Genomic DNA, 14,852 nt, shown 5'->3' with positions numbered 1-14,852 from the left:
CTTTAACTGCCACAGAAATGTTTCAGTTTGTTGTTGCAGAAACAAGAGTTTGAAGATATGTGAATTTATTATCGGGCTGTTTATTCCATTTCATTCACATTGCTATTGCCTCACATGCACGTTATAACCTCTGTGAAATGCAAATAGATCCCTCTCAAATGCTAGAGGGGAAAAAGCCTTGTTTAGAAAAACCAATAGTAGTATGTTAGACAGCTAGACAGAGGTTACAGCTGTTTGTCATCAAATTTGGCATGTAGAACTCGATTAAAGAAATAATATCTAGTTTTGGAACACCTTCAATTACTGTCTGCTCCAAAAATAAGTCCTGGTTCCTTATGTATAAGGTTTTACAAAAAGCACTACGCTTTTGAGGAACACGGTTCCTTTTGTCTACATCTACATCTATTGTATCCCTCTTCTATAAGAGGGCAGTTGCTTTTTACTACTACTGAACTTTCCTCAGCTCCAAGAGCCTAGAAAGCACGAAAGCCAGTTAACATACTAGTCCAGGCAAACTCTTACAACTTGTCCAAAGACTTATAGATATTATAGTACTTACGCATCCATTGTACCTGTAAACTTTTCAACATGATTGTATGTTCCTGCCATCATCCAAGAAGTCAGTGGCAAGATGGCACAACATGAGTTAAAAGATGGAAAGGAACAGAATGGGAAAATCAAATAGCCTCAGTTCAGGACTGTCTTTGTAATGCTGAGTAGAACTCTTCTAGCCATCGTATTTTATTGTTTAATATACCGTCCCTAAAAAGGCTTCTAACCTCATCACCACAAGATTAACATAGTGACATATACAGAAATTACAAGGAAAGCAATAAAGAAGAATGTTGGCTTTTCACCCCGAAAGACTTAAAATGTAACACTAGATTAACCCCAATTAAATATGATCTTTTAAGACTCTGAAGTCTAAAAGCGTCATAGAACGAAAGTGTTCTCAGCAGAATGAGCTATAATGGACTAAAGTTACAACTGCAACAGATGTTAAAATACCAGTCTTAACATGATTATCCCTCCAGTCCGTCCTCATCAGGCATCACCATAATTCTGCAATTAAAAAGAGTGAGGGACCAAGAACTCTTGAATCCCCTTTGTGCTACTCCCATATGACCCTGTTCGAAGAATTTGGTTTTTTTAGTGCAGAATATTCAAAAGCACAAAAGTACTAACATCTATTAATACTCCATTAGTACTACAGACTGTAAAAAATATTGCATAGTTTTATGCATTATTCTAAAATATGGGTCTGCCTATTAAACAGTTTTTAATAAAAACTACGCAGCTCTCAATGTATTCAGAGCATCGACTACCTCGATCTTCTATCTTTTTTGGATTTGTCTGTACATTTATCCATAGTCTTCTCATTGTCTCCTCTGCACTTAGGACAATACCATTTCCCCTTCGGTTTGTAAGTGAGTCCAACACATGAAAAATGAAACCATTCAATGGGACATAGTTCATTGTCACACCCTATCATTTCCCCGTAAGACACTTGGTCACAGAGACAGTAAGTTGGTTCATTAGGGTCTACTGCAAAATCTACTGGCGAAGCTTCCCTTTCTTGTTTAGCTTTAGAGCGTTTCTTTTTCTTAGCAGATTTGGATCTCTTTTCTTTAGGGGGCTGGTCATCATATTCATCAATTCCATTTGCTATATGGCATATATCACGGCTTTCGCTGGTGCGCTGTCGACGTGGTCTTCGTGAAGATCTTTCTGGTAGGCAAGGGTCCACTTTTGACTTTTCGGTGGGCTTCTCTGTATCTGACAGATCTTGGAAACACTGAGACTGGGACTCTATTTGCCGGGCTCTGTTCTCTACCAACTCAAGCATCTGAGTGACTATTTGGATTTTCTCATCACCAAGCTCTTGACTGTTGATCAGTGCTCGCTGAAGATGCTGCTGCAAACGCTTTTTCTGAGCAGGATCATCTTCACTCTTGTATTTTTCATAGACTTCGTCGATTTCTTTTAACGCTTCTGTTAAAAAGAAGTCAGAATAAGTGTATTATGAACTAGAATCCTTCAAGTCACTCCTTTCAAGTTGACAAATGCTAATATTGTACTAAAAATGTGAATAGTACATATCTGAGGCTATGTAATAAAGCATATACATTCAAAGGATAGTAACACATTAAGATGCAAAAACAAATCTGTCCAATGCCTCTTCCAAAATACAAGGAAGTTTTTTAAAAGCATCTAGAGGCCAATGTGTCATTTAGCATGTCAGCATTATAAAGTGACATAATTAAATCTGGTGTTTCATAGGGGAGAGGGGAAAGCAGGCGTGCTTTTTCTAGTTCTTTCCTCTCCCGACATCCTACCTTGAAATGGCAAGCTGCATTTTTTCACATGTTAAGTACTGAAAATTACTATTTCTGTCAATTTACAAGAGGTGGGGAATCTCAGGTCTAGAGCCCAAATGTGGCCCTTCAAACCTCTCCCCAGGCCACACTCTTCATCAGCCTTGCTCTGCTTTTGCCTAGTGGGAATGGATGGTGAAGAGAGAAATGCTTGTGTAAAACATACAGATTCTGCATGGCTAGAATGTAGCCTGCTGTGCAAAGGCAAGAGTCATGCCCACTGCTTTACCTACTTGTGCCTCTGGCCCTACCCACTGTGTGCCCCCTGGAAGGTTACCTACAAAAGAATAGAATGTGACCCTCAGGCTAAAAAAAACACAACAAAACAGGTTTCCCAGCTCTGTTTTGCAGGGAAGGTGGAGAAAAAATTATATTGAGGAAAAGACACCATTCCCCAAACACCTCCATCCGCATTCTAACATCATAAACAAGAGACCACAACATCATAGAATTGTAGAGTTGGAAGGGACCAAGAGTATCACCTAGTCCAACCCCCTGTAGTGCAGAAATCTTCTTGTTTGCTTCACTTGCCTGGAGTTGTCACTACCCGCTCAATTTGTATTTTGGTCATAAAAACAGACTAAAACCATGTAAAAAAGGGGGGGGGAATCCTTTGGTTGCAAGTGGAACAAATAGTAGTAACTGGCCTTGAATATATGCTCTTCACCCATCTGCCACAAACACTAAAAAGAAAAAAACACTTTACCTACAACATGTATAGTCTGTTGATACAAATGATAGCCCCCAAACCTAGCTAAATCTAGCCCTGTCAGCCCTACCTGGGAACCGGGTGGTGTGCAACTGTGCAGGTGCGTGCATGCGTGGGTGATCACTGCACTGCATTTGAAACAACAACAACTCAACTTTGCAGAGACGTCTCCCTATGCAACCAAGGGAAAAACGAAAACAATTTCGAAGTTCGCATCTCGGAACTTTTCTGCCGATGCATCCCACCGGAGACCCCACCACCACCACGGAGGCGTCACACGGGTCCTGCTACTGAACCTCCTTCCCTCGTGAACTTGGACTTTTAAAAAAAAAGGTGGCAGAGGGCATGCCCCGCCGCCCGCCGCCCCCTCCCAGCTCGCGTCACAGGGTCATGAGGGCGGGGGTGGGTGGTCCAAGCCCCGCCGGGGCCCCAGTGCCGGGGTCATTCCTCAGCGCCCACCCCCTCAAGTTCGCCCCGAGGGCCAAGGCGGGGGGGGGGCTGGCGGAGCGGGGCCATTTTCCTCCCCCTGCGGGCGCCTGGTGAGGCGTGGACGCCCCTCCTCCTTTCAAAGCAAGGGCGGTTGGACTGGAGGGGTGGGGGTGGGAGCAGCGCCGCTGCCTCCGCCGCCATCGCCCCCTCCTCCCCGCTCTTTCTCGCCCCCCCCCCCCCCGCTCACCCCGGCAGCGCGTGTCCATCTCGCGCAGGAGCGAGGCCAGCCTCTGCATGTCCAGCGGCAGCGACTCGACGCACTCCAGGTAGTCCTGCACGTAGCGCGCCAGGATCCTCTCCGACACACCGCCGCCGCCGCTGCACGGGAAGCCGGACACTCCGCCGCCGCCGGCCCCGCCGGCTGCAGTGGCGGCAGAACCGGCAGCCGCCGCCGCCCCAGACCCCGCCCCCCCAGGCTGTTGCCCCGGCGACCCCAACATCATTACGCGACGTGACAGCGACCCCGCTTCCCCCTCGGCGGACCCGGGGCCCTCGAGCGATGGGGAGGGGGGAGGGGAAGGAAGCCCCTCCGCCGCTTCTGTTAATCGGCGCGGGCAGCCGAGGCGAAAGAAAACCTCCTCCCTCACTTGGAACTCCCCGCCTCTTTTTCCCTTCCGCGCCCCCCCCTCCTCCTCCTCGCTTTTTTTTTTTTGTACCGCGGAGCACGCATGCGCGAGGCCTTGTCCTTATAAGGAGCGGCCGGTTCGCATTCTCCCGCCTTCCCCTCACACCCGACGCGATTGGTCCGGACGGATGGAACGTCAGGAGGCCAACGCGAAAAACGAAGGGTGGGGTCTCACCTTTAAAGAGACACCGCTCCATGCAATTACGGTTTCCCCTCCTTCCTTTCCTGCCGGTGCCTGGTCTCAACGGAACGATCAGTCTCTCCCTCTCTCACACACACATACTCTTTATCAGAACCCGCCTACTTTTTTCCTCCAGCCAATCCGCTGCCGAGAAGGACGGAAATGAAGCCGGAGAAACCGAACGCTTCCCCCCCCCGCCTCCCCCTTTCACTTGTGTCTGAATCTGTTGACAGCGGCGCGTGGAAGGGAGGAGAGAAGGGCTGGGGGGAACAAAAGGGAGTTGGCGCGGGGGAGGAGAGGAGGGAAAGTGACACTGGAGCGCCCACGTGGGGCTTGGGGGGGTGGAATGTTCTGCTTCAGGACCGCTTTGCCAATAGCACTTTATTTAATTCGACGATGGTCTGATCGCCCTTGCTTCGAGGGTCTCTGGACTCCTCCTCCTTCTTCCCCACTTCCCGTTTTATGCTCTCGACACAGATTTATGCAGAGAGAAAAGTAACTTGGTCATAGTGTGCTGCTCGCCTTGCTACGTGAGCTACGGTGGCTTTAGAAATTACCCCGCACCTGAAATGAGTGGGACTTGGAAGTTTCCAGCTGCAAGTCCAGGCACACATACTAAACTCGAGTGAACCGACTATGGAGTAAACTGCACGAAACAACACATCAAACCAAATAAGTAAAGTACAACACACTAAAAAAATCAAAATCAAATCAGCCGAGCTGCAGCTCGAGCAGGAATTGAGACAAATTACTGCTGATGGTTGGGAGGCTCAGGCGGTCAGTCCTACGAAACTCAGTAAGGCTTTTTTCTGAGTAACATACTGATGCTGTTATTCGCGGTGCTGATAACGCCAAGGTCACGGGTTCGATCCCCATGCGTTGAACTAGATGACATCTACTGGTGCATTTGTTAAAAAAGGCGTTCTGAGAATGAGCCCCGTTCTGTTGGTGCGGCGATCTCTGTGAAAGATGCACATGCGCACTACCTGCGTGACTATGGAGGTGACGAGAAGCCCCTCCCGCGCCCACCCGCTCGGCCCTGAGGGCTTCTTGGCGGAGTAAGCGTGGGCTCGCGAGACGGGTTGTTGCGCGCTACAAAGCACGCGGCACTCTCTGCCCAGGGTCCGGGGACTTTCCCCTAGGCGGGCTCAGGGGCCCAAGAGAAACAAGCGTTCTCCGCGCGTAGCCTAGAGAGCAGGTCTTTAGAACACCCTACAAAAGCCGACGCGGACAGCGGTTATATAAAGCCTTGAAGAAGCGGCTTTTTTCCATATCATGGCGAGCAGCATGAAATGCAAAACCTTTTCTATTTTATATAAAATCGTAGTGCGGAGGTTCTCTCTCTTTCGCTCTCTCTTTTTTATGTGGGGGATTGTGGGAGGCGGCAGTTCTTTACTACAGAAGGTCTGGCTGCGTATGCTAAACGTGCATGCAGATAGTATGCAAATATAACGCATCGCCCCGCCCATTACTAACGATTTTAAGAAGCGGAGGGTGAATTCCGCCAGCTTAAAACTTCTAGGTTGTGGCTGTATAGACTGAGGAGTTGAGCTCGCTGCAGGATCCACGGGGTGTCAGATACCACCCCGCTGCTCCTGATGTTCTTGATGCACATCTTCCCTCACCCCATTTCCCCCTGGCAGGGGCGGGTTGGAGGGCGCCAATCAGGTGCCAAAATTTATTGGGCTGGTCCTGCTGCTGCCCCATTGCAGGGCTTATTTGAATCCATGCTCACAAGGTTATATCGTTCGAGATCCTGGTGTTGTTGCTTATTTTGCAGATAAAAATTTATGATTTACACCAATTATCGCTGTGGAAATTAGAAAGAAAATCTCTGAGCATGTGCAAAGTGCCATTCATGCTTCATTAAATAATTGTCACCTCCCAAAACTACTGGAAACGGAGGGAAACTCAGAAAGCATGAGTGCTAGAAAAGCTTGAGGACCCCTCGCTTGTTTGTAAATGGAACATTCCATTTACCACTGTTCCAATGTACAGTGGTATCTCAGGTTACATTCGCTTCAGGTTACAGACTCCGCTAACCCGGAAATAGTGCTTCAGGTTAAGAACTTTGCTTCAGGATGAGAACAGAAATTGTGCTCCAGAGGCGTGGCAGCAGCAGGAGGCCCCATTAGCTAAAGTGGTGCTTCAGGTTAAGAAAGGACCTCCGGAATGAATTAAGTACTTAACCCAAGGTACCACTGTACTAGATAAGGGAGGTGGGTGGTGCTGTGGGTTAAACCACTGAGCCTAGGACTTGCAGATCAGAAGGTCGGCGGTTCAAATCCCCGCGACGGGGTGAGTGCCCATTGCTCTGCCCCTGCTCCTGCCAACCTAGCAGTTTGAAAGCATGTCAAAGTGCAAATAAATAGGTACCGCTCCAGCGGGAAGGTAAACAGCGTTTCCCGTTTCCGTGCACTGCTCTGGATCGCCAGAAGCGGCTTAGTCATGCTGGCCACATGACCCAGAAGCTGTACGCCGGCTCCCTCGGTCAATAAAGCGAGATAAGCACCGCAACCCCAGAGTCGGTCACGACTGGACCTAATGGTCAGGGGTTCCCTTAACCTTTAATGTATTAGAAAACCATCTGAAGCAACAGCAGTAGAACAGCAGTCTTACCTTACAACTTTTGGTGGAGCAGCAGCAAGGAGCAGTCACTTTTGTTGCCCACCCACTGAGCAGCATTAGGCAGGAGGAGTGGGTTTCGGGTGAGCAAAGGGAGAGTGCAGGCAAGAGTGCACCAAAGAGGAGCCGCTGCCTTCTCTTGCTAGCACTCACCCAGTGGTAGCGCTCAGGGAAGGCCGGGAGGCAGCACAGCTAGGATGTATGTGTATGTTGTCCTGCCAGGTGAATCCCTCTCCTTAACCTGTTGAGCAGATGCTTGCCCTTAAACATAAATTGCTTGAGTGTGAAGAGTGATTGTAAGTTATTTCCTAACCTTCTCCTTGAAATGTGGTAGCAGAAGCAGACACTGGAGCCCAGAAGATGTCCCACGTAGCAAACACTGGAGCCAGATGCGTCTTGTATTGTTTGACTTCTTGCAGAACCAAACACCAGCTTTAAGGCCAAAAGGTAGTTTGCCTGTACATCATACAGCATCCGCTAGCGATGCCCTTGCACTGCTTTTTTAGTCCAGCACATATGAAAATGGAAATGCCCAAAAAGCTAAAAAGGGTATCACCCTCCCTGGATGTGGGGGCAGACCTCATGAGTCTAGTAAGAGCTACAATAATTCTGTAGCTCTTAACACAGTAAAACCACTCTTGTTGGACAACCACCAGAATTGTTAACTAGTAAGTACTTTAAAAAATGTATACAGTCATACCCCGGGTTACAGACGCTTCAGGTTACATACACTTCAGGTTACAGACTCCGCTAACCCAGAAATAGTACCTCAGGTTAAGAACTTTGCTTCAGGATGAGAACAGAAATTGTGTGGTGGCGGGAGGCCCCATTAGCTAAAGTGGTGCTTCAGGTTAAGAACAGTTTCAGGTTAAGAACGGACCTCCAGAACGAATTAAGTATGCAACCAGAGGTACCACTGTAGTGGGTATTATGTATCCTCACTTGGCTGAAGGTGGTTATGCATTTCCAGCAAAATCAATTCAGAACAAAAAGTACCTCAGGTTGTAGCAATAAATTTAATTAAAACTGCCAACTACCTTGGCTACTTCAGTCCGTCAGAGGACATGGTTGTGCTCCACTCACTTCCATACAGATGCATTACACTTTTCTGTAAAAGTGTAAAACAGAGACCCCAAATTAAATAGGAAGTCAAGGAATGTGTTAGTCTAAAACTGCTTATCTCTATGGGCAGAATGATGCAAGTAGCCAAAGCTTTACCTGAAGTTGATGCTGCAGTTTTCACCAATGACAACTTTTTTTTTGTTTTTTTAAAAAAGTGGAAACTGCTAGATCATATGCAAGTGAGAGAGAATGCCTGGTCAGAGAATAGAAGGGTGTGTAAGGAAGTGTGTAGGGTGACTCTGCCTGCTGCTGGCAATGTAAGGCTGTCAATGGCTACTAGCCGCAATCACTGTTTTACTTCTATTCACAAGAGGCAGTATGCTTCTGAATATTAGCTGCTGGGAATTGCAGATGAGCTGTGTGTTGTTACTCATGTCCTGCTTGAAGGGTTCCTACAAGCATCTGGTTGGCTGTTGTAAGGACAGGCTGCTGGATTGGAGGGGTCAGTGGCCTAATCCAGCAGGCACTTATGACCTTGGATAGGAATGGTAGCCACAAGGGGATGTGACCTGAAAAAGGTTATTCACCTCCGTAGCAAAATGCTGGCTGCAGATGTGCTTTTTGTTTAACAAGCACATATTACTTATACAAGGCCAAATTAAAGAAGCACAAAGAAATACACATTTGATGCTACTTTTTCTGCCACTCTTCTCATAAGTGTTGTGGATTGTGCAATCTACCATGCTGTACAAATAAAAACTGAAATCAAAATTGTTTTCCCAATAGTTTTTGGAAAGAAGTTTAACCCATTAAGTTTGAACAGGAGCCAAACAACTGAAAATATCTTTTATTTGAATGAGTATATTTTTTTATTACAAAGGAGTCTACCTTTCTTTAACAAACAATCAGCTGCCACATATTCATTTTTACCCACTTTTGCTCGGGAACAGGAGTCACCAACATGGCACCTGCAGGTGCAGATGTGCTCAACAAGGCCTTCCCTTCAACAGAACCCACATTCATTTCTCAGGTTTGCAAATGTGCTTATGGGCCCTAAGATGTCAGCAGCCCCTACTACACAATATTCTATTAAAATGCATTTGAAATCAATTTGCAAAAATTTGAATAATGAGTTTCCTTAAAACTAAGCCATTGCATGTTCTGTTGCTGAGGTGAGTGGAATTATTTAAGCAACTTCAGGAAGGGCTCTGTTGTAATTCACTACTTGTATTTCATTCAGCTGAAAGAAATGCTGTCTTGCTTCCCATCTTACAGCTTTGGTCCAGATCCTGGAATAAGCATAGCTAGTTGTTGCCTTGGGCTATTTATTAAATGGCACAGCAACACTCAAAGCAGTGCTGTGTGAAGAAAATTAAGAGACAATGGGAAATGCTCCATCAGTGCTGTGAGAACATTTCACTGTTCAGAGAACATTTACTAACATGGAGGTAACAGAACGATGCCTGTACATGTAGACCTATGTGCAGACATCACAGCAGTGCAGAACTTTAGATGAGATTCAGTGTGTGAATGCAACACCTTTTAGTTAATACTTGTTGGCAACCCCAAGTCATAATGCAGTGCAGGTTTTAATAAAATCAGCACTTAATTTGAGTGGTTGAACTTGCAAATTAATACTAGCGTGTTTAAGACTGAGCAAATATCTAAGTTATAAGCATATATCGTTAGTTAAATGAAATGGAAGCAGAATATTTCATAAAATCTTTTTAAAAATCCAAATTACACAGACATAAATAATTGCTGAATATAGAAAGCTGCATTTATTAGAAAAAAAGCAAAGATGGTATTTCTCACAAAATATAAGTCAAAGCTGCTTAGAGAAGTGTTTAGTGATAGAAGTAATTTGGTAATTATTGACTGACAATTTGCAAGTATGATATTAAATAGGACCAGCATATCATTTTAGTTAAAATTTAAAATATTACTACTTCATTAAAAAACTTAAATCAACTATCTTGAGTCAAATCAACTATCTTCTTTTCTTAAAACAGGCATATGAACATTCTGAGCAACACATGAAGCAGGTGATTAAAGGTTTGATTGAAACTTTTAGACAACCTTCTACAATCCAGATACAATGGTTCTTGTCTACAAATCTGTTCGCAGCTAAAAAGGATGAGTTCTGAAGTGAGCATTACTGATACTAAATTGTAGGATTTAGAAAATTAGACTGAACAGCAAACTGTACCTTAATTGTTCCTTAAAAAATAGAAGACCTGGTATACTATTTAGCAAATAAAACAGCACACTAATGTGCTATATATGTTAAGGCATACCTCAGCACGCTTTACATCTATAACAAATTATTTACATTTGCTACTGAGTGAAAAGAACAAGAATTCCTCAAAACTGAAAAATACAAAATATATGGGAGTCTAATACAGTGTACAAAAAGCAATTGAGTTATTTGTCATAGAACATTATTTGCTAGTATAAACAGTGACTGTTTCACTGTTTTATAATATTTCTTGAGGATTTCTTAAAGCTGGAGGTAAATTTAAAGGTTTTGATTCTTCATCAAGAAGCACCAAATCTTCAATCTCCCTTCCTTTGTACTTCCTTTTACATAATTTCACAATTACCTTTTTCTTGAGAAACAGTTTCAGTGCCTCCCTTGAAGCAACTGCTTTGGCATTTTCCTTACTTTTTCCACAGCCAGTACCCAAATACACCGATTTACATCTCAGTTCACACACCACATTTTCCTGAGAGCTTTTATTCTGAGGTAAATCCGCCAGCTCTTTCAGTGGGACAAATTCAACATCTAATGTTGCCTTTACAGACTGAATGGATGAGTTTAAGAGTTCAACATGATTGACATTGGGAGTAAACCCTCCAACAGCAACCAACTTCCAAGCAACAGCTTTGTACAGTCTATTGAAAAATGGTTGCCTCTCTTTTGCGTCTTCGCTTGTTAATAATTTGCATGGCACTTTGGCAGGAACCACACTTGTGTGTGAGCTGCTTTTTGAAGCTAACGCTGCCGTATCTTCCAATGTGCCTTTCTTTTCAGATGCTAATGTGTTTTCAGGTTTGGATTCTGAAGGTTTATTTAAAGAGTAATTCAACTTTGATTCAGGGCCAGGCAAAGAAGAAGCCACAGCTGATTTGTGCCTGGTGGTTGCTGTAGATTCATAATTAGCAACTCTGGCTTCTACTCTTGTTACAGTTGATGATGCAGCAGGTGCTACCTTCTGGGCTGCGGAGACTGGCGCTGCAGGTGCTGCCTTCTGGGCTGCGGAGACTGGCGCTGCAGGTGCTACCTTCTGGGCTGCAGTTGAGGATGCTGTGGGTGCTACTATCTGAGGCGCAGTCGAAGAGGCTACAGGTGCCACCTTCTGAGCTGTAGAGACTGGAGCCGTAGGCGTTACCTTCTGAACCACTGATGATGCTGCTGCAGGTGCTTCCTTTTCGGCCACAGCTGAAGATGCTGCAGGTGCTACCTTTTGGGCTGCAGTCGAAGACAGTGGCTTCTCTGCATTGTTTGCTGCCTCTTTTCCTGGGTTCTTCACAGGATTAGTATCTGTTTCCATAGGCTCTTCTGGCTTTGCAGACTCTGCATCACTGCCAGTAATTTCAGAAGCTTTTTCTGTGCCAACAGCACGCTTCTTGCTGGGCTCTTCTGGCCCTTCTAAAAAAAAGTTAAAAACAAATTATGTCTGTAATTCAGAGTAAGTGTAACTGTCCTTATCACAATCAAACACACACTCTTTAAAAACAGAGTCAAGGAAACTGAGTTACCTTAAAGTCTTACAATTAATGGCCTCTGCAGGAATTTTATAGACATATAATTAATAACTGTCTGCTTTGAAGAGGTACATTTAAAGCATCATACCCTACTGTATGTAGTTTAAATCAAAGTTCCTTGCTCACTACTGCCATAAAACTACTAGGAAGGCAAATTGACAGTTAACACTTCTGCATGAATTAAATCAAATTCACCTTACACTTATTTGATTGTAAGATTTACCAAAGCAAAATGAGTTAGATCAAATATTAATAATATTATCAACATAACTGACAATTTAAAGAATGTTGGCTGACATTTTGAGAGGATAACATGTATTCATTATGCTCCTATGTATTTGCACAGCTATTATCTGCTAACCATTGCTACTGGATATGCCTCGTTTCACCTTGGCAACCAGTTCATCTCTCAGAGTGTGGGTTGGAGCATTGGTCACTGTGATGCCTGCAGCCATGTCCATCACCTTTTCCATCACTTGCAGAGGATACCTGAAGGGAAAAGGCAACTGCGATTAGCATTTTGAGGAAAAATTTAGTTCACATTCACTGATCCTCAAGACAGCTACCAACACATACATGTTATTTGGATTGTAGATATTGCCAATTCCACTTCCACACACCCCAAGCAGAACTCAAGAGAAGAAGAAAAGGGGGGCAGCTATTTTCAGGGTCAGAATGTTTTCAGACATCTGGCTGCATGGGTGCTTGGCTCTAAAAAGCAATTAAAATACTTTAAATAAACTTTTGATGCCTCAGAGTTTGAGGCACTCTCCAAACCCCAGATATCTGCGTTGTGGAATAGTAATTCCATTTTTCAATGCACTGATATAAGAATGGCTCAGATCAATACAAAATACTTCTAATTAGGCCTCATTAAGCCCAATGTGAAAAGATAATGATTCAACTTAAATCTTATTGATTTCAGTGTCAACTAAATGTGACTAGCTCCACCTGGATCCAGTTGATTGTGTAAAACTGGAGACGTCTTATGTTCTGCTCAAAAAATGTTTCAAGAAGCAAAGAGCAATTTATCTGCCATTCAGGGTGACTTGTGGAAAGACAGAACAATGAGACCTAGACAAGAGGAATTCAATGCTCTAAGGTTATTAGAGTCTTAGCACTGTTTAGTCACAGAATGTGTATTTAGAGTAACAAGCTTGCCTCTCATCTTAGAATCTAGATTAACAAAAGGGGGGGGGGGACACAGTCAAAATAGAAGATACATTTGTTTGGTTTAGCTGGCTGTTAAAAAGCCTTATAAGCACCACAGTTCTGAAGAACAACAGGTAGCAAAATTAAAGTAATTACAGGCTTTAGCACAATTGGCCTATATTTTAAAATCAGGACCTGATCAACATAATGAGGGTGTTGTGGGACTACAGCAACTTACAGGTACACCAGGCAACTACCTTGCTAAAGGTATACAAGTCTGGTCCTGGTCAGTGCCTCAATGGAAATCACCCAGGAATCCCATGTATGTCATCCTGAGCTTCATGATAGAAGAAACATGGGATATGAATATGATAAAACACTTAATATGATTAGGCAGAAAATGATCTTGCAGTTTTTGCTCAAAAATGGGGGGTTAATGTTATTTTAGCACATAAGCCAGCTGCAAAAATATGTGCATTGGCTTCTAAAGAAAAAACAAAGATTTATAACAACATTCGGAGAATGCCTTATTTTCCTTCTTAGGTTTATGACATCTTAAGGAACTCCTCCTCCTTGTGAAATTAACTACCCTTAAAGTAACGTACGTATCTCACGCAAACGAAACGCTTTTAAGTTTCACTTCTCCCGCCAGCGACTCACCTGCATCCCAGGAAGACATGGTTGGCCCACACCATAGACAGAGAGGTCAGTCGCCGTAATTCCAGGCTGTCTCCGTCCCCCGCACCGCCGTCTTCCCCGCCCGGCGACAAGGGCAGGCCTTCCGCGTTGCGAATCAAGAACTCCCGGCGGTGCTGCCAGTGCCCCTCGGGCTCGCACTCCGCGCGCAGCTTCTCCACCCAGCCCGTCCCGGCGTCTCCGGCTTCCTCACCCCCTCGGCAGGGCTCGGAGTCGGGCCCCGCCGCTGGGGCGGCCTCCCCGCCGGCCATGGTGCTCGGCGGGAAGTCGCCTCCTGCCGCTGCTCGCTCTCCGCGACAGGGAACTGTTCACGGCAGGCCCGGGAAGCAGCGCTGGGCGAGGCCCCAGCTTCCGCCCGAACTGGCTTGCGGCGCCTGTGGCGGACACTCAAAATCCCCTCACCGGAGATGATCGTATCAGAAGAGGCCATGCCCACAAGACCCAGTTCCGGCGAACGATTATGACTTCACTTCCCGCTCCGACCGCCGGCCCCTGAGGATGATGATAAAAGGCTGCGTTTCTTTCCCATAGCCCTTTGCTGATCCAAGAGGGTGGGGAAGGCAAGGGTGTTATCGCCACTTCCGGCTTTCATACGGCTACCTCTTGCGTGCAAGGCAGGAGCGTAATACAAACTGGGAAGGGCTCCTTTATCCCTTTAAAGCAGTAATGGCCAAACTTGGCCTTCCAGCTGTTTTAGGACTACAATTCCCATCATCCCTGACCACTGGTCCTGTTAGCTAGGGATGATGGGAGTTGTAGTCCCCAAAAACAGCTGGAGGGCCATGTTTGGCCATCACTGCCTTAACGGCTGTCTCACGTTACCAAGTCTCTAGGGTGTCTTTTCTTTTCTTTTCTTTTCTTTTTTGCATCAACGCGCTCCTCACACACGCAGAGATAGAGATAGAGAAAGGCGTTGAGTGTCACGTAGGTGTCGCATTCAACTGAGAACCGTGCCTCTATACTTTCATGGCTGCCCCTTGACTCGGCGATTGGTTCGTCGTTGCCCTTCTCGCCCTCCGGAATTCCGGCGCGAGATATCATTGGACCATTTTCTCACCAATGAGGAGGCTCTTCGCTCTCGTTGCTGTCTCGAGCGAATGGAACACGGGAGCCCAGCAGCGACGGAGCCAGCGGGCGCGCGGTGGCGGCGGCACCCGCCGCCTTCAGACT

The 14,852-nt window shown here is 45.5% G+C and overlaps 2 protein-coding genes across 4 annotated transcripts; both read right to left on the bottom strand.

Annotated features, from left to right (window-relative positions):
• Window positions 1–699: 699 nt before the first annotated feature.
• Window positions 700–4,483, bottom strand: ING2 (inhibitor of growth family member 2). 3 transcript variants are annotated; one of them, XM_077934221.1, is made up of 2 exons: window positions 4,374–4,483; window positions 700–1,992 (listed from the first exon to the last, which is right to left on the bottom strand). In XM_077934221.1, the coding sequence occupies exons 1-2, from the start codon at window positions 4,393–4,395 to the stop codon at window positions 1,322–1,324; spliced, it is 693 nt and encodes a 230-aa protein (XP_077790347.1). In that variant the 5' UTR covers window positions 4,396–4,483; the 3' UTR covers window positions 700–1,321. The 3 variants fall into 3 exon arrangements, with proteins under 3 accessions (XP_077790347.1, XP_028599629.2, XP_077790346.1); XM_028743796.2 differs by lacking the exon at window positions 4,374–4,483 and adding an exon at window positions 3,761–4,199; XM_077934220.1 differs by lacking the exon at window positions 4,374–4,483 and adding an exon at window positions 3,155–3,511.
• Window positions 4,484–8,898: 4,415 nt separating this feature from the next.
• On the bottom strand, window positions 8,899–14,371 carry CDKN2AIP (CDKN2A interacting protein). Its single transcript, XM_028744019.2, has 3 exons — window positions 13,647–14,371; window positions 12,196–12,323; window positions 8,899–11,718 (listed from the first exon to the last, which is right to left on the bottom strand). The coding sequence occupies exons 1-3, from the start codon at window positions 13,931–13,933 to the stop codon at window positions 10,544–10,546; spliced, it is 1,590 nt and encodes a 529-aa protein (XP_028599852.2). The 5' UTR covers window positions 13,934–14,371; the 3' UTR covers window positions 8,899–10,543.
• Window positions 14,372–14,852: the final 481 nt, after the last annotated feature.

Source organism: Podarcis muralis, chromosome 9, assembly GCF_964188315.1.
Source record: "Podarcis muralis chromosome 9, rPodMur119.hap1.1, whole genome shotgun sequence".
NCBI lineage: Eukaryota > Metazoa > Chordata > Lepidosauria > Squamata > Lacertidae > Podarcis > Podarcis muralis.
The sequence above is the reverse complement of the archived record's forward strand: the minus strand, read 5'-3'. Positions and strand labels throughout refer to the sequence as shown.